Source organism: Numenius arquata, chromosome 23, assembly GCF_964106895.1.
Source record: "Numenius arquata chromosome 23, bNumArq3.hap1.1, whole genome shotgun sequence".
Taxonomy (NCBI): domain Eukaryota; kingdom Metazoa; phylum Chordata; class Aves; order Charadriiformes; family Scolopacidae; genus Numenius; species Numenius arquata.
In genome coordinates, this window is record NC_133598.1 from 3036869 (window position 1) to 3056269 (window position 19401).

Sequence of the window (19401 nt, forward strand, 5' to 3'; positions counted from 1 at the left end):
GCACAGCCAGATCAAGGCAGGACTCTGCGTTCTTTAGCCAGTTCCCGTAAATATGCCCTTTTTTTCCCCTGAACCATCATGACGTCAGGCATTTTCCTAGCAGGGACTAGAGGAGGCAGCTCCGGCACTCATGGCATCAGTCCATCAGCTACATATGCAGGGTCTCCCCTGCGTGACAGGACCCACTGGGGTGTCCCCCACCCTCCCCGGGGTTTTATGGAATTGTTGATAAATCCTTTGCCCCACGTTGGGCTCTCTGCACGCCCAGCCTGACCCGTCTCATCCCTACGGGCAGCGGCACAGGAAAAGGGAGGAAATGTTGGTGTTTATCTTCAAATTTCATTTTGCCAACTCAGCACCAGCTTCGAGGAGCGAGGGGGCAGCAATGCAGGAGCCAGCCAAGAGGGATGGCTGCTATTATGAGGGATTTGGGGGCCAGGGTGGCCGATTGCCTCTGAATAGACCCCAAAATATCACTTTGGGGGGAGGGGGGGTGCACAGTGGTCCCCGCACGTGCAGCGAGTGACGGGAGCTCTGCAGAGCCCCATGCACCCACCGCAGGTCAGAGGTGTGTGAGGGGGGATCCAGCACCCAAAAAATGAGCCAAATCCCACCCCGGCACTGCCTGTTTCTCCACTGCCCATGGGGGGATCTGAGCCCTGGACCCCACACGGGGCTCATCCCACCTCCCCCACACCCCAAAGCTGTCGGGTCTGCGTGCGCACCCCACAGCCCCCACGTGCAGATGGGGGGACAAAGGCATCCCACCTCCCTGTCACCCTGTCACCACTCCTTAGGCATGGCAAAGGGGTCCCACCTCTTCCTGCTGTCCCCAGGGGGGTCCCTCCCTGCTGCCCCACGGGGGACAGAGGCTCTGCAGGGACAGGCACCTTCCTGAAAGGAGACACTGTGAAGCAACCCCCAGAGCTTGCCTGCAACCTGGCTTGGCCAAGCTGAGGTTTATATTTAGATCTCCAGAAGGAGAAGCCAGGAGAAAGGCGACTTTTAAGCCCTGCCTGTAGCTCCCTTCCTCCGGGTGGGAAGGTGGCTCAGAAACCGGTCGCCCGTCACATACCCCACCGTGCCCTCTCATCCTGGTGGCAGGTCCGTGGCCACCGAGGGCCCAGTGGCTGCTGGCACCCGTGTCCCCATGCCCTGCCTGCACGTTTGCAGGGACTTTCTCCCTCTGTCCTGGGTTGTTTTCCACACAGGGGGATCTGGTGGGTGCCTACAGCCCTAAACACCACCCCAGCGACAGCGGGGGCTGTTCTGGCCCCATCCACCTCCAGCGCTTGGACTGTGAACCCCTCGATGTTGCTTGCACTGCGCTGGGCACAGTGAGAATGACAAACCCGGTGACATCCAAGACCCTGTAGACCCTTCCCAGTGCCCTGGCATCAACCCAGGGCTGAACCCGCTACTTACTGTTGGGTAGAGAGAGCGAAATCCCAAGGAGAGACCTTTTAGGGCCAGAATTTCCCTCTCCTTCGACTCCTGGAGGCTTTGGCTCAGCAAGTGGCTGTTGGCAGAGCAGCTGCTGCTGCTGTCAGATGGTCATGAGTGAAACCTGAGGACATGCGGGGTCCTTCAGGTAGCCTTCGGCTCCGTCTCAGCTGTGGCATTCGTCCCCCGCCGCGCCAATCATGGGGCTGGCGGCGCCTGCAAACCCCCCGCCGCCACATCGCCCAGTGCCGAGGGGGTCCCTGCGTGCATGGACCACCCCCCCCAGCACCGTGGCCACCCCGGCCATGCGCCCAGCCGGTGGGACGTGGCCACCCAGGGCGGTCTCGGTGGCGGAGCAGGGTGTCCCAGATGTTGAGGTGGCTTCAGGCTGGCTTTGGCACCAAATGGGCTGGTGGGGAGGTGGGAGGGGAGGCGGGAAGGGACCCCAGCCAGCACCTCCCCATCCATCTCTCCCAGAAGTGACATTAAGCTGGAAAGAGCAGCGGGACAACTGCGAGGGCTGGGTGGGGGGGGAGCCGGTGCCAACCGTGCTGCCAATGTCGTCTCTGAGTCAGTGGCTTTTTGGGAGCGTTATTTGGTCCTGCAGCACCCAGCACTGGCCACGGCTCCTCCTCTTGCTTGCAAGTGAGGGTCATCTGTCCTTTCTGCTTCCTTCCTTCCCTGTGCCCACCCTCCGCCGCTGCCAAATTTTGCACCAGCACCACGTTTCTTTGCACGCCAGGAGCATCCGATGGCCAGGATGGCCAGCAGCCCTGCAGGATCACCCTGCTTTGACACCAGGATGTTTTGACACCCCGTGTCCCTTGAGGCACACCCTGCCCAAGGAGACCTCCCTGAATCTGAGCCAGACCAGGGTGTAATGGGGTGATGCAAAAGGGTGGCTTGCTGCATGGTTGTCCCCCTCCTTGTCCTTTCTGACAGGGTCATTGGATGCTCTTTGTGTGCCCAGGTAGTTCTACAGGTGTGTAGGGTGCTCAGGGGGCACCCAAGGTTGGGAGGAGCGCATCGAGGTGTGCTCAGGTTGGGGTCACCCCTTTTTGGGGTGCACAGAGCTGTGTTGGGAGTGGACCAACCATCCCAGCACCCAGCCTGGTCAGAGGGGACTTGTCATAGAATCACAGAATGGTTGAGTTGGAAAGGACCTTAAAGCCCATCCAGTGCCACCCCCTGCCCTGGGCAGGGACACCTCCCACCAAACCAGGTTGCTCCAAGCCCCCTCCAACCTGGCCTTGAACCCCTCCAGGGATGGGGCAGCCACAGCTTCTCTGGGCAACCTGGGCCAGGCTCTCACCACCCTCACAGCAAAGAAGTTCTTCCCCAGATCTCATCTCCATCTCCCCTCTGTCAGTGTCAAACCCTTCCCCCTCCTCCTATGGCTCCCCTCCCTGATCAAGAGTCCCTCCCCATCATCTCTCCAGCTCTACTGGCTCTGTGCAACTCTCCTGCTGCTTGTCCGGTCCCAAAATACCCTGTAGCAACTTTCCCATGCTGACATGGGCTTTATTGGAGCTGAAGCATCTGCTGTCCCCAGCCTGGCATCCCTCGCTGCCATGTTCCCATGGCAATTCCCCTTTCCCTGCCTCCAGCCTCTTGCCCGCGGGGATCATTGTGCTCACCAGCATCCCAAGAAATCAATAAAAACAGGGCCAAGACTGCAAACCTGAGCTCCCAGGGAGCTGGGAAGTGAAGTTCCTTGGCTCGATTTTGCTTTTTGCTCAATAATTTTCCTTTTCTGTTCAGAACCATGTAAACACAGCGGCGCAGGAGACCGGGTTTAGCTCTCGGGGGAGAGGTCGCGCAGCGTGGGATGGAGGATTAGCTCCACGCGGGAGATGCCGAAGGTGTGCTTTGGGGAGCATAACTTTGATTTTTTTCAACTAAAAACCGACCCCAGGGCTCTTTTTGGTGGCTCGGAGGTCAGGCTGGGCTCAGAGCAGCTAAAGCCAAGGGAATGAAGGAGTGAGGAGCTCCCAGGGGATTGCTGCACCCAGGGCAGCGAGCACGGGGAGCCTGTCGGGAGCTCAGCAGCAAAGCACCAGCCCGTACCATGGGCAAAGAGCATTCTCCCTGTGTCTGGAGGTTGGTGGCTTCAGCCAGCCGGGAGGGCAGGGACAGGGACATCCTCCCTCTGTGGCTGTGGGGACTTTCCACTTGCTTCGTCGGTCACAGCAGGAAATTCAGGGGATGCCCGGCGGGTCCCACCAGCTGCCAGCTGCCCCAAAACCAGACTTGTCACTGCCCCGAAGCCTGTGCAAGCTGCGCTGGCCTTTTTTCACTTTGCCGATAGCCTAGAGCAAACCTGGGGTGAGGAACGTGAGGGTGGAAACCGTGGGATGGGGTTTCTGCCCTTTGGGAAGCCGGGGGCACCCCGGGGTGCCCAGCTGGGCACCGGGCAGGCACAAGGGCACAGTTCTGCTGCAAAACCAGCTAAATCCCAACTGGAATGGGAGCCCAGGGTACCCAGGGGTACTCACAACACTAATTTGGGAGTAAAAACCGTGTCCTTGGGGTGACAGGGTGGGATAAGGGCGATGCCTGGCACAGCCTGAGGGATGCTGGGGTGTTTGAGGTGCCTTGGTTGGCACCTTCCCCCGAAGCTGCCCGTGCTGGGCGCATCCTGCCCCTCTGCCTGCTGTGGGGGGGACCGGCTGCATCCATGGGGGCTCTGTGGGGCTGAGCTCTGGCTGGTCTCTGTGCCGGAGAGAGACGGAGCTGCCCACACAGAGCAGGATGGAAACAAGCTGTGCCAGCAAGCCAGGGCACGGGGAAGGGGCATTTGCAGGGTGAAGTCCCGGAGCCACAGGTCCTGGAGCAGGGATGAAGGAGCAGGTGCCAGCACAGGAATGGGGGCACCCTGGGCACCCAAGCAGGGTGGCCTGGCAGCCCCCAGAGGAGCAGGGATGCAGGCAGGGAAAGGAGCAACAGGCAAAAGCACAGCTCTCCCAGCCTTATTCCCATCCTCGTCGCTGATTAACGCTCACCTGGCCAGGGCTGCAGAGGGGGGTCCTAGGGGAGCCCTGGGAAGCGTGCGGGGCTGGGTGCCCACTCCCCCGAAGCGAGGTGGCCCCTTACCTTACTCCCTGGGTGCTCTCCGTGCCCCGGGCAGAGTCATTGGGTGCTGGCACCCGGAGCCAGCAGCCGGTAGCCCCCCGGGGATGTGCTGGGGTCCCTCCACGCCGGCTGAGCCCGTGTCCCGGGCGGTGTGTGCAGGGACACTGTGCGCTCCGGGGCTGACACCCTGGATCCGATGTCAGTGCCCACGGTGGTGTGGCGGGGCCGCAGTGCCACCCACCGGCAAAACACCCCCCCTTTCCCCTGACTCCCCACAGCCCCGGGGTAGGACAAAGCACCCCCTCGGCAGGGTGGGCCATGGGGACACCAGGCTGCTGTGATACCCTGGGCCCTGTTATGGTTTGAGAAACCCACAATTTATTGTGGTTTAGACAATTATTCTGTCACCCCATGACCCCTCCCCACTCGGAAAGGGGAACCAGGGAAAGCAAGGAAACACAAGGGTTGAAATATAAATAGATTTACTAGGATAAGACTAAATAATTAACAATAATACCAAAGAACCAGTATTAATCCTGATACTAATATAAGATATACAAGGATTATACTCATCCCACTCTGTCACAGGAGGCACCCCCCGCAGGGACAGCCAATGTGGGACCCTGCAGCTTCGGGAGGAAGGGAAGGGCTCAGGGCTCCGGCACCGGGGCAAGGAGTTCCCAGGATGGCAACCATCAAGGGAGAGAGAGAGAAAGAGAGAGAGAGAACTCCTCAGCAAACTTTCTAATTTCTATTGAATGTGACATTCGTGGTATGAAATAACCCTGTCGGCAGCTCGGGTCAAGTGCCCGGGTCTCACTCCTCCTCATCCCTGCACCTGGGGAGCTCGAAAACACCGAGACCTTGAAACCCACACCCCAGAGCTTGCTGTAAAGTAAATATTTTCACAAATTCAGACACTAGAGTCTTCTAAAAGTGCAGATTTCCCCAGCATTAGAAGAGGCATTAGTCCTGTGTCTCTCACACCAGCACACCACGCTGGAGGGGAGATGGGGAAAACCTGTCTCGGCTCTTTCAAGGCTCAGCAACCCCAAATATGCGGCTGTAGGACATGGTCCATGCTAGAGATGCAGCAAACCCTTTTGAAAACCTTTCCTGCAGACTGAAGGTGACACACAGTCCCCACGGGGGTGCCACATTTCCCCTCCCTGCATGCGTGGTGGCCTCCTGCCTTCCCAGACTCTGCCACACACTGTGGAGGCCATGGGGTCGAAGCCCAGCGGGTCATTTGGGGGGCAGGTTTAGCACCCAGAAAGGCCCGTTTGCAGCTGAAAATACACACAAAACCCAGTGCTTTTCAAAGCTTTGTGGCAACTATGACGTTCCCACCGAGCATCCCCAGCCCTGGTGCAATCTGCTGCTGTCTGCCTCCCATCCCTGCCAAAACAGCATCTTCCTCACTAATGATGGAGAGAGATATTTATTCACCTGTGGACTCTTCACAGCTGCAGGCAGGCATTTATTTGACAGCTGCCGTACTCCTCTGGAGGTTTCCTGGCCGGCAATGCAGGATGTTACTGGCCCGGGGGGTTGTTTAATGAAACATCTTCCCATCTCACCTCAAATCAAGTTTGGGGCTCTGTTTCCCTCTCAATGCCTCTTTGTGAAACCGGGCGAGATCTCTGGAGATCCTGCAAAGTCCGGAAAGGGGCCAGCCAAGTGGGTTTTATTTAAGGAAGGACATGTGGCTACACAGAGAAATTACAACCCGGGAATTGTGAGAAGCTCTGCCGAGATTGGGTGGCCAGGGTCTTGGGGACATGGGAGAGGCCAGGAGGTTTGGGGAAAGGGCATTTGAGGCCTTTCTTGCTCCTGGAGGTGTGTTTGCCGAGGCAGGAGCTCAGCCCAGGGAGGGCGAAGGATGCTCATGGGGGCAAATGGGGCAGGTTGTGGTGTGGTGGTGGCAATGCCGACCTGGAGGGGACACGGTGCCCCAGCACCTCTGGGACAGCCCGTGATACACCCATCTTCTGCTGTTCCTCGCCTTCCTCCTCCATCTCCACTCCATGGCCATGCCCAGAGCCTGGCTGCTTCATCAGGCAGGGAAAAAGCAGATATCCCTAATCTCCCCTGGGGGATATTTCAAGGTATTATGGACATTGGTAGGGTTTCCACCCTCTAGCAAGCCTGGTACCAGGGGTTTGTAGCCTGCGTTTGTAGAGCAAACCAAACCTCTGAAAAGCAGTGCTGGATTTCAGAACAAGATTTTATTGGCAAAAACCTCATTAGTTCCAGGAGAACGAGTCCCCAGTGATGACGGGTGAGCCCCACTGTTTGCAAACCATCCTGTCCCTCCAGTGCAAAGCCCCTGGGAGAGCTGCAGAGCCCCTCCGAGCTGGCATGGAAAGGGTGATGGACTGTCTTCCCCGGCACTGAGAGAAGCTGAAGGAACAGGCTTGGGAGAAAGGGAAATGTTTTGGAAATCAGGGGAGGATCTGAGGCATGAGACCATCGGGGGTCTCACCTAGGGAGCTGTGGGGTTTTGTCTGTCTCTGTATTTGCTTCTCCCACTCCCAGAACAGCTCCTGGGGGTTGTGTCTGGGCATCTTTCCCTAAGGGAAACAATTTTGTAAACCAAGGAAGGTAGGGAAAATAACCAGCAGTAAATCCCTTCAGTTTGCATTCCAGTGCCAAATGAGAAATGCCAGATGTCCTTTATGAAATGGTATTTGTGTTTCCTACCCAGTCTCAGGACAGAAGAGATGGAGAAGCTCTCTTCCCTTTACCTAAAACACCGACCAGAGAGCTTTGAGCAGGTGAGACACTGTCACAGGGATCCATGAGATCCACCAGCACCCGAGCAGGCAGAGCCTTTCCCAATGGCCATTCACAACCACCCTCTGAGGATGCCAGACCCAGAGCCTACAAAATCCTTTTCGTTGTGTTTCTGGGACTGTAGCCATGGAGCTGCACCACCACCACCATCCTCGGGGAGGTATTTCCCCCCCAAGACGCCATCCTTGTCATGCTGTGAAGTCTTGGGTGGCCAGGTTGAAGACGTTGCTCTCCATGGATGACTGCCACTTGCCCCAGTTCCTCTTGATCTCAGCCTGGACCTGAAGTGACACCACAGATGGGTGCTGGCACCCAGGGGCACCCATCAGCACCTGACGGAGGGGTAGGAGCTGCACCTGGGGCTCAACAAGGGATTTGGGGTGCCAGAGGGTGGGGACCCCCATGGTTGTGTGTATGCTGTGCTCATTGGAGTGCACCATTGAGGGTGTCCCTGTCCCCATGTGTGTGGCTGTGGAGCCTGGGGGGTGGGCGTTGTGGGGGACACCCACCTCTCCATTCAGGAAGCAGTACAGCAGAGCCACCAGGAACCCCTGGGAAGGACAGAAAGAGAAAATGTCACCCAAGGAAAGGGGCTGGGTGCCTCTGTGTTTATCTGCTGCCTGCATGTAGCATCCTCCCACACCTCTTACCCCATCCCACAGGCAGAAGGTGTATGGGGTCAGTGCAAGTTCACAACCCACGACCCTTGTGCTTTGTCCCTGGTGTTTGAGGGACATCGTCCCCTCCCAAAAGAGTGCAAAGCCCCAGCAGCACATCCCAGGGTCCCCTGGTGTGATCTTGGGATGGGACAGGACAGGTACATGGGGATTTTTCCTCCCCATCTCCCCCAGTCTGTACCTGGTAAGAGCCGAGGACCAGCTCGAAGTAGAGCCGGGCGTCCACACCGATGTGCTCGGGGAAGAGCGCGAACACCACGTAGTGCACCCCAAAGAGAGGGATAAGGAGCAGCGTGGACTTTGTCAGCCTCCTGCAGAGAGTGTGGTGGCATGAGCAGGGGGCCTGGGTGCAGGTGATGGTCCTGCTGCCCTGTGAGACAATCCCTTCCCAAGAGCTTGGTCTTAACCCAAAATAGGTTTTCCATGACAGGCAGGTCTTGGAGGCTCCAAGGATGATCCTCCTCTGTGTTCCTCCAGGGAAGGGTCCCTGCTGCCCTGGGTCCCCCCAGAAACCGGGGTGAGGGGACTCCCCCCCTTGCCCAAGCTAGCCCTTACATGTACTGCTGCTTGTAGTTTTTGCTGATGTCCGGGGACCAGATCTTCTGCGCTAACATCCTGGTGACATTGAGGAAGATGAGGAAGTTCACCTGCCATGGGAAGCTGTGTCTCAGGCTCTGCACAGACCCCTGGTTGGGTCCCCCTGTCCCTATAGGACCCCCAGTTCTAGGGTTGGGATGCCTAGGGGACCTACTCACAAATATGGCCAGGAGGATGGGAGCCTTGATCACCCACCAGTACAGACTAGCGTAGTCATCCCAGCACCTGTGGGAGAGGAGAATGGCTCTGCCACCCACTTGCACCCTTTTAGCCCAGGTCTCACCCCACTTTTCTCCCCCGCTTCCAGCCCCCTGCCCCATTTGCACAACACCTCTTGCAATAGGACCCCACCACAGCATGGGCCCCACCAGAAAATAGAAATAGCTTTAAAATAAAGTGCTGCCCCACTTCTCCCCTCCTGAGCCTCCCATGCAAGAGGTTCATCCCCCATGACTTGCATGGGAGACATATGGCCGAGCTGGCCTGGAGAAAGAAGAGGGGTGGCTGCTCTTACCCATGGTTGTCGTACTGCAGCCTGGTGACCACCCAGACACAGACTGTCAGCATGGGGACGCCTGCAAGGACAGGACCCAGGCAGGGATGTGGAGTCACCCTGGGCCTCTGGGGAGCCGCTGTACCTCCCCTCCATCCCTTATGCCCCAAAACACGTGTCTAGGTGAGGTATGAGGCCCTGGAGGTGGTAGGAAGGTGACAGCCTTTCCTCTTTCTCCAGGTTTCAAAAGCAGATGGTGCCCACTGATGGTGATGTTTCGTGTCACCTCCTGGCCACCAACCTGCCACTCTCTGTGCTCTGACATCTAACCTGGGCACCCAGGATGGTTGTTTCCAGCCCTGGATGGATGTGGGAAGAGGGAAGGACCTGTCTCTGTTCCATCCTGACCACATTCAGGATGGGTGGGCAGCAGATGCTGCTGCAAAGGCTCTTTGGTTGGCGTTAGCAGGAGTTTTTGAGTGATTTTGCACACATGCCGTGAGGGCAAGGACCATGCTCACTGACCAAGCATGAGGCTATACAGAGAGATGCTGGGGTGGGGGGGCCATGCTGTGAGCAGCCATGGGGACCATCGTGCCTGTGAACCCCTGGCCAGGTGGGACTCAGAGCAGGCAATCCCCCAAAGCGGTGCCTAACCCAGTCTGTGTCAATGGTACCTCAGTGGAGGTGGGTGGGTGTGCTGGGGAACCCCGCACTCACCCCAGCCAATGAGGATGTACCACCAGATGTACCTCTTGTCAGAGGTGAAGGTGAGCAGCAGCAGGGTCTGCAGGTACATGCCCTCCACCAGCAGCCAGTAGAAGTTGGCCAGGACGGAGTACTGGAAGAAGGCGATGGCTGCTTTGCAGTTCACCTGTAAGGATGATGAGGAGGAAAGGCTCAGGAGTGTGGGCTGGCGTCAGACCGTGTCCTGGGGGCACAGGGGATGGGCAGCCTCTCCGTCCATCTGGTCAAAGAGACCTGTGATGGCCCTTCGGTGCAGCGCCAGGGATTTTCTGCTCTGCCTGTGCAGCATGGACAGATGGACGGGCTGTTATTGTAGGACCTTTAGAAACCTGTCCGTGGTGTCCACAGCGTTGTATCTGAGCTGCACACAGGGGTTTCTGCTTCTGTTGACAACCCCAGATCTGCACAGCTGGAGGTGCCAGTTCTGTTTGCATGTACATGGGGCCGTGCAGAGCTTTAGCCCTGCTGGGACACCCTCTGAGACCAGGGAGAGCTTTGAGGGCAGAACATGTTCGCTGCAGGCAGAGCCCATGCAGAGATGCTGTTGTGAACCTCCTGAAGTCCACCCAAGCCAACCTTTCCTCCCCAGGTTCACAGCCTCTTTATCTCTCCTCTTTTCAGTGCTAACTCCACCACAAACCCACTCTGACCCCTCCAGATCGGCTCCTGCACCATGTCTGGGTTGGGACTTGGCGTCTTACCGTTGACATCGTGCAATGGTCGACAGACTCATCTGAGAAGAGGACGGCGTCCTTGATGAACACGGCAGCCCCACGCAATATGAAGGAGGTGAAGAAGTGGATGTGGATGGAGTTCCTGGTGCAATGAAGCTTCCTATGGGCAGAAGAGATGTGCTGTGCCCAGGGAGGACCAGGGAGAGCAGATGGGCAGAGAAGCTTCTCCTTCAGGAGCCACTTCCCTGCCTGGACCCCAGCCCAGGGGACAACATCTTGGTGGTGGTCAAGCACAAAGCCCTGGAGAAGGTTTTCCTGCTCTGAAATCATGAAGGACAAGGTTGTGCTGTGCTCGGAGCTGCTGCCCGGAGACGAGGTGTGCTGGGGCACATCCTCCAGCCATCTCCGGAGAGCATCCTTCCGCAGCACAGTGAGGTCTGCAAAAACAAAGCCGGAAAGGGCAACTGAGGGTTTAAAGTCTTTGTGTCAGCAGGAAAGGACAACGCTGTTGTTTGTCTCATGCCTCCCTGGTTATCCGTGTTGGCAGGGATGGACCCTGGCTGCTCTGCGAGGGGAGAGACCAAGAGCATCCAATGATGCTCATGATTTACCCAGCTTTCCTGCAGCCCACAGGGCAGCCAGCACTGATCCCTACCTGAAGCAGGAGAAGATACCGATGGCCAGGAACAGGGCTGCCAGGGATGTGGAGTAGCCACAGGTGTAAAGAATCTTCATGGTGACGAAATAGCCTTTCTAGAAGGGAAAGCACCAGTGGAGTGAGGCTGAGAGGTGGTGGTCTGCGATGGGCAGGGAGGTGGCAGGGTGATGGCCCAGCCCTTGCGCCCAGCCAAGCTCAGATCCCTCCAGGCAACACAGCAAAAGGATGAAGCCAAGGACACATCTTCATCTTCATGTTTCATTGCCCAACATGGGGTAGGGTGATGCAAGGGAGGGTGCCCCATGGCCCTGGGGGACCCACTTGCCTTGGCCTCGGTGTCATTGCTGCTGCCAATGGCCTCCAGCTCACAGGCGTTGTAGTAGGGAGGGCTGGGGAAGCTCCATCCCGACTCGGTGCAGTTCCTCCAGATGAGCACTGCAGCAACAAGAAGGGACCTCAGGAGAGCCATGGGCATTGCCTCAGCATCCTCACCCCAAAAATGTCTGGGGATGGCACCCTGCTCTCAGGGAGGGAGCCCACATCCCAGCACCAGCATCGTGGCTGTGACATAAACCTGGTATCCGAGTGGCCTGGCTGCCCCATCCCTCCCATCCAGATCACATCTCTGCCCTCCGGTGCTGTTCCTGGAGGTGCCAGGGCATTTTAGGGCAAGATGTAAAAGCAAGCATGAATCCTCATGGTGGGAGGGAATTAAGACTAAAAAGGAGCTTTTTCATCCTGTGAGGGCTTCATCAAGCCTCTCCTGAGCTGTTTCTGCCCTAAAGCAAGCATTTACCAACCCTCCATCGCCTTTGCCCAGCCGAGGAAGGGCTTGGATGCCGTGGGAGCCAGTTGGGGGCTCTCCTTCACACTCGGCTGCCCCTGAGATGGATGGAGGCAGCAGCTCCCCCGGCAGCAGCACCCGCCCCGGGAGAGTGCCCGGCCTTGAAATAATCATGATCTTACACTGCGTTTTTCATCCACATGGCTTGGAGTGGTACCGACCACGTCAAGAGCATTAGGCTGGTGTGTGGATGGAGAAAGGAGGGCACCGAGCAGCTCAGGACTCTTCTGGTGTCACCCAGTTGGAGGATGAGGTCCCCAAGTGCTCTACCCACAGGGGATGCTTGGTACTGGGTGATGAAAGGGTTTGGGGACTCCCCTGGCGTGGCAGAACCCTGCTTTTGCCCATCCCCTGCTTGGATTGCAATATATGCCAAGCTTTTAGAGGGGGCAGGAGCTGTGGGACCGGAGGGGAAGGTGTGGGGTGGCAGAAGGACCCCAGGCAGGCAGGGGTGGGTGCAGCTCAGCCCTCTGTCCTGGAGGAGGGATTCAGAGCACCGCACCTTTGGAATTCTTGAAGACATGGAGGATGTTGGGGCAGGCAACGGCTCGGGACTGTCCGACGGGCAGGGCCGACCAGCAGCTCACTCCGTCCCACTCGGTCAGGCAGCCTGGGGAGGGAGGGGACGGTTGGTGCCGCTGGGAAGGGACGTGCTGGACACACACACACACACAGACACAGCCCCCCGGAGCCTGGGCACGTCTGCGGGGGTGTAATGGGAGAGCAGAGAGCATCCAGCCGTCACCCGATCTACGGGACCACGTTGTACCCCCTCAGGAATTAGGAGCATCCCAGCTCCAGTTCTGGGAACGACCTCCCCCCGTGCTGAGATCTCCTTTTAGCCCCACGGCGAGATGGGACCTGGTATTTCTTGGGGCTACATCAGAGCCAGAGCTGCTGCGGGGAGATCCCAGGGGATGAGGGTAATGGGAAGGGCTGGGACTTTCCTGGTGGCATCTGAAATAATGCAGGTTTATGCTGGATTTCTGCCCCCAGCAGCCATGGGACGTCTCTCCAGCCCGGAGGAGGAGGACAGGAGAAAGCACTGCAGGACTTGCTGGAGAGTAATTAACTTAAATATGTTTTGCTTCTCTGTCTAGCACTAAGTTCATCTGTAAATGACTCCAATTGCCTTGGAAACGAGCACGGCCGAGCAGACGCGGGGCCTTGAAGAATTAGTGCTGCAGCACAACGGGATGAGACACAGACATCACACTTCCAGGACAGCTCTCCTCCTCGCACATGTACATTATTAACCTTGTAGATATACATTATTAACCTGCAGCCACGTCTATTCCCTGCCAGGGAATGTGGACTCAGACAAGTCTAATTAGTTTTCTCTGATTTTCGGCAAAGCCGTCTGTAGGTATCCGGCCAGGCTTGGAGGGATTTGCAGGACTGTCATTAGAACGTCAAGGTACGTCTTAATTTCTGCTCTGGAGGACAGGGGAACTGAGCACAGCTGCTGGGGCTGGTGCTGAGAGCGGTTGCTTCATTTCTTGGGGTCTGAGCAAAATCTCTGGATGTGTCTGTATGGCAGAGCCATTCCTCTATATATAAATGCATCCCTCGCTGTATGAACAAGCTCTTCCAGCCCAGTGAGTGCTGTGGGACCACCTGGTTGGGAGCCAGAGGACCCGTGGCACAGGGACTGCGCTGGGATTCACGCAGCTCTGTAGTGCCTTCCCAGGGAATAAAGTCACCCCTCCATTTGGATGGGGAGAAAAGGTTTAAATCTCCCTTCCCGCCCTGTTTCCCTCTCCTGGGCTGGTGCAGTATCTAAAAAATCCCCATTTCTTAGTGGTGTGCAAAATGGGGACAACTCTCCCATGGAGAAGAGGTGATGGAGGCAACATCTTGGGGGAAAGGGTGAAAAAACACGAGCAAAGGACCTGGCACCGTGTCTCATTGCCCACCTTGCAGGCAGGAGCTGTGCCCTCAGTGTCCCCGCGTTGTTGGTCCCCAGGGGCCACCACATCCTCTCACTGTCCCCTGTCCCCGGGCTCCTGGCTGGTGTGGCCCAGCAGCCCGAGGTGTTTGGTTTGGACTGACCCAAAGCACCCTGCTTTATTCCAGTTTTCCCAGTGGAGAGCTGAAACATCCCCGAGATCAATGTTATCCTCATGATGTTCTCCTTCATGTGGCCGAAAAGACCATTTTTTTCCCTCAAAATACAGTTTGATGGGAAGTTCCTGCTCAGCATTTCTACTGGTCAATTATACGTAGGCCTGCCAGGGCCACCTCCCTATTTCTCACTGTTCTAACTGGTACCTGGAGAACTCCAAAAGAGATCATTTGAGCCTCACCAGCTGGTTATTTTTTCCCGACTATTTCAGAGCAGAAAATGCTGCGAGCAGCGGAGCAGACTTTGAAGCGAAAGCATCACAAATGGGGTCTCTGACCAGTTTTAGGGCCCCACAGCATGTTCCCCAGCAGGACGCTGAGGTCTGAGGTCCCTGTCCTGCTCCTTCATGCTATTTTGCTACCGTGTCCAGGGCACCTGAGCCATCCCCTCCATTGTCACTTGGTGCCACGCTCTTTGCGGGACCTTCCCCGCGTTGGCACAAGCAAGCATGGGGGAAGGGATAAATTCAGTTCAAGTGGGCAGCGGAGGCGGCAGGCAAGCAGGAATCCTGGGATTAAATACTGATTTTAATTATGCATTCATGCTTCTTGCTCATTTTCCTACAGTGAGATTCCTTCCCCCTGGCTGACACGATCTGGGCTGCAAAATGGACTTTTTCCAATCAGCTTGGCTTTTCTCTGCTAAGCTGGATGATACGTTATATCTCTGCACAGTTACTTAAGCAATTATGCACCTTAACATGCATTTATTGAGATGTTTCATTTTTACATTTGTATTAGATGAAATCCATTGAATGACGCATTTCTTATTCACTAGGTGATAATTTCTACCCAGAATTTGAGCCAAGCTGCTTCTGGATGGAAATTGAAATGTAATTAAAAAAAAAAAAAGTACGAAAGCAGCACTTTAAAACTGTTTTTCAATTAGTTAATTGGTTTAAAAGTCCCGGATATGTAAAAATTAAGTCGCTCAAAACATGTTTAGCATTAAAACTAACTGAATTAGGAAGGCACGAAGTGGCGACATGCACCGTGCGACACGGGTGGTGATGGCCAAGGCTCTGCATCGCCCTGCCTGGCCCTGGGGCATCGGTGCAGGGGGGATGGGAGTGGGGCACATGGCTCTTTTCGGGGCATGGACCTCGCCGTTGTTTCATTGCCATATGCCTTAAATCTGGGGGGACTCAGCCTTTGTGGTTATTTGTATCCCTCAGCCCCCCTGTGCTCCCTGGGTAAAATCTCAGCTCCATTCTCTCCTTGCAGCAGCAATTTTGAGGCTCTCCAGGGATGCGTAGAATCGTCGAATTGTTTTGGTTGGAGGGGACCTTTCATATCATCGAGTCCAACCATCAACCCAGCTCTGCCCAGTCCACCACCAACCCATGTCCCTCAGCACCACATCTACACATTTTTTAAATCCCTCCAGGGATGGTGACTCCACCACTTCACTGGGCAGCCTGTTCCAATGCTTGATAACCCTTTTGGTGAAGAAATTTTTCCGAATTTCCAGCCTAAACCTCCCCTGGTGTAACTTGAGGCTGTTCCCTCTTGTCCTCAACCTTCACCTCGGTGCTGCTCTCCATTTTCCTGAAAATACCCGCTCTTCTGCACCCCGCTGCCACGGATCGTCCTCCAAAGATCCCCTTAGCAGATCCCCCCCATCCTCCCGAGGAAGATGAGCTCTGTACACGGCAGGCAGCTTGAGCTCGCACTCACCTCGCTGCCCTGGGGATCCCGGGGGGGCTGACGTTTGCCTTTCACTCCTGATAATCTCCAGACATTCAGCTTCTTGCTCTTGGAAATAGAGGACAACGGAGCAGTCGGGATGTGTCGCTCGCACCTTGGGAGGGAGGAAAGGGCAGACAGTGGGGTGCCGGGCATTAAAAGACCTGAGCAGGCAGGGTACCAGCCAATATCCACTATTTCTGCTGCAGCCAGACCCAGGAGAGCCTATCTACGTAACGGTGCTTTTGGACCCTGACATTTCCTTAGCTTTCTACTGTTTGCCTTGTAAACACCATAAAGAACCACCGCAATTATTTCTAATTCCCTCTGAAAGCGTGTGATGCTTAAGGGCACCGCTCCGCCAAGACGCAAGCTCCACGCAGAGGAGCTGAGCTTAAAGACGGAGGGGCCGACCCCATCAGCAGGGCAGAGGCGAGCACGTTCAAAGCCTGAGCAAGGAAACCATGTAATTAGAGATTTGAAAAAAACCCCACCTATTTGGGCACGTCTACTCCATCCCTTGCCAGCTGAATTTTGCTCACACGGGTTTTGCTCACGTTCAGGGTGGTGGATTTTAATCAGAGACATCGGTAATGGCTGTTGGAATTCACCCTTCTCCTGTTCCTCTTCTCTTTGGGGAGATGCTGCAAAATGGGCACACTGACCTCCTTAAAGCTCTTGGGCTTTTGAGCAGAAGTGCTGAAACACCAAAGAGCTCACCCTGACCCCGCAGCTCCCAAAAACGCAAGGCATGTGGTGGCTCAGTGCCCTGGGAGAGAATCTGCCTGGGAATCCCCACTTTTGGGGTTTGTCCCTTTGGCTTCCATCTGGAGAGACGGGAGATTGAGGCTGAATTTTGCATGCCCATTCCCAAGCATCTATGCCCATTCCCATCCATGCCCATTCCCAAGCATCCATGCCCATTCCCATCCCTGCCCATTCCCATCCATCCATCCATCCATCCATCCCCACGGAGGGATGCAGTCGGGGCTGCAGCATCCAGAGATGGGGCCTGCCTGGGGCAGGGTTTTTGGGCCAAGGAGATGGGATTGGGTTGCTGATGGTTTTACGTGTGAGGCCAGAGATACAAAAGCTGGAGAAAGAAAGGGATGAGGGTGGGCAAGTGGACTCAAGGATTGCAGGAAGGTCTGGGAGGATAAACCATCGCTTGGCTGAGTCCTGTCCTTCCCAGCCCTGTCCTGGCCATCGTGCAGCCCCTCCCCTGGGGCTCCTTCACCTCCCCCAGGAGATTTAGTTTCCTTTTCCTGCTGAGCACAAGATTTACAAGGAAATTCCCGGTCTGCAAAATACATTTTGGTGATGGCTGCTGGGCACAGCACTGAGAAAGCACATTGTAGTGAGGAAGGATCTGGACTGGCCAGAGGTGCCGCAGGCCCTTTTAGCTGCAAAGCTACTGTTTTTTATTATTTATGGCAATGCAGCATGGCTGCTGGAGCAGCAGAGCAGGTAACGTGCAGAGCTCCCTTTGGAGCTTGCTTCAGGGCAGGCAGCTCCTTGCTGTGCCTCAGTTTCCCCATCTGGGAAGGAGCCTGATGCCATTGCTCTCCTTATAAAGCCCTCAAAGCCTCTGGCACTGCCCGGGTCCTGCTTCTGTTCCCTGCTCTTTCCCCTTTCTCTCTTTTTTTAAGTTTTCTTTCCTCCTTTTTCCTTTCTCTTTTTTTTTTTTTATTTTCTTTCCCCCTTTTCCCTTTCCTTTCCTTTCCTTTCCTTTCCTTTCCTTTCCTTTCCTTTCCTTTCCTTTCCTTTCCTTTCCTTTCCTTTCCTTTCCTTTCCTTTCCTTTCCTTTCCTTTCCTTTCCTTTCCTTTCCTTTCCTTTCCTTTCCTTTCCATTTTTTACCTTTTCTTTTATTTTTTGTCCTTTCTTTTTCCTTTCCTTTTCTCCTTCCTTTCCCCTGCTTCCCCTTTCTTTTAATTTTCTTTTCCTTTCCATTATTCAAACCCTCCATGTTAGCTAAGGAGCTGGTGGAGCGAGCCAGCTCCAGGAGCAATCCCGAAGGCTTCGCAGAGGAACACCGAGCCGAAACCCTCTCCTGTCAGAGCCCTCCACCCCCCGGCAGTTGCTCCCGAAGAAATTTGACAAGTTCGGGCTGGCTTTGCCGCACGGCTGCCAGACTCACTGTGCATTGCTCTGGCAGCATGGCCCCCCCATGTCCCCCCCATTTCAGCGGGCACCTGGTGCCCATGGGTCCACCCAGTGATGGGGAGCACCCAATGTGTGGTCCTTGACCCCTGCACCCTGCAGCTATCTCAACCTTCACACCTGCAGATGCTCCCTCAGGCACCTGGGTTTTGGGGGCTCCTTTGAGGCATGGAGAATGATGTGAGCGAAGCCCCTTCCTCCAAGACCCATGTCAGGATGGAGGGGACCATCCCTGGGGCAGGGCAGAGGGGGGTCACCCTCCCTGGAGCATCCCCTGGAGCTGAACGCCCACCGGAGCTTTGCCGGCTGCCCCGGCCAGACCCCGAGTGCTGTCCCAGCCCCGGGGAGCACAGTGGGGTCCCAGCATCGCCCACCTCCCTCCCTGTTTTGCAAATCCTCCCCCAGAAGCTGCTGTGAAAGCAGCCGAGTGGGTGCAGCAGTGCCGGCAGCACTCAGAGCTGTGGCTTGGTGTCACCCCTGGGTCAGGCAGCTGGAGGGATGGGGACAGGGGTGGGGACGTGCTGGGGGAGACCTGACCCCTGACCAGGACCACAGGCATGCTGCTCCCCAGGGGTGGCCGGACCCTGAAGTGGCTGTCACAGGCAGGGGACCGCCACGCATACTGCCCACCCTCTCCCCGCCACGGTCCCCTCCTCCCTGGGGACACTTACCTGGAGCATCGGGAGCACGAGCAGCAGGACCAGCAGCGTGCAGGCACCGGGGGGCTGCCATGGGCCCCCCATGGCTGGAGCCAACTCTGTGCTGCCTTGTCCACAGGTGTCCTGACTCAGTCCCCGAGGGGCTGGGGACAGCCCGGCTCCTCCTGTGTGGCCCTGTGGGTGGGGGGCCACATCGGCAACCCGGCTCCCAGGGGTGACCCTGCACCCTGCTCCCTGAACCCCACTTTTCCTGCTCCTTCCCAGCCCTGTCCTGCTCCCAGCTCCCTCTGGGACCTTTTCCCGTGGAGGATGCTCAGTCCCTCTCGGGTGGCCCTGACCCACTCCCCGTCCCCACTTGGCTCTGACTGTCCCCCCCACCTTGCCCAAGATCGACGGGCTCTGTCTCTCTGCGAGAATGAATGTCACAGCTCCTGGATCTGGTAATATGGGAGGCTCCACCCTCCACTCCCCCTCCCCACGCAGAGGGCTGGATTCAAGGAGCAGCACGGGGGGGACACCCCAGCCTGGCACTGCCCACCCTGGCCACCACCGGGCTGCTAGCACCCCCTTATCTGCTCCTGTCAGGGACCTGGGGACCCCCAGCTGGGCCCAGAGGGATGCACAGCGTGGGTACGGAGCCCTCTCGCCTGCTGCTTGGATGCTGCTGAGCTGGAAAACCACTGGGTAAAGGTTGTGGGAAGTGGGGGTGCAGCCAGGATGGGGTGCAGGGGGCATGCCATGGGTCTCACCCTCTCTGGCTGGCTCCAAGT

The 19401-nt window shown here is 56.7% G+C and overlaps 1 protein-coding gene across 2 annotated transcripts; it reads right to left on the reverse strand.

Moving 5' to 3' along the window:
* Positions 1-7499: 7499 nt before the first annotated feature.
* Positions 7500-18736, reverse strand: LOC141474789 (vasoactive intestinal polypeptide receptor 1-like). 2 transcript variants are annotated; one of them, XM_074162869.1, is made up of 13 exons: positions 18644-18736; positions 15803-15926; positions 12504-12611; positions 11483-11592; positions 11155-11252; positions 10527-10659; positions 9799-9952; positions 9100-9160; positions 8744-8810; positions 8544-8635; positions 8170-8299; positions 7821-7862; positions 7500-7592 (listed from the first exon to the last, which is right to left on the reverse strand). In XM_074162869.1, exons 1-13 carry the CDS (start codon positions 18713-18715, stop codon positions 7500-7502), a joined length of 1284 nt encoding a protein of 427 aa, XP_074018970.1. In that variant the 5' UTR covers positions 18716-18736. The 2 variants fall into 2 exon arrangements, with proteins under 2 accessions (XP_074018970.1, XP_074018969.1); XM_074162868.1 differs by having other exon boundaries at positions 7582-7667; positions 7790-7862; positions 18644-18715.
* Positions 18737-19401: the final 665 nt, after the last annotated feature.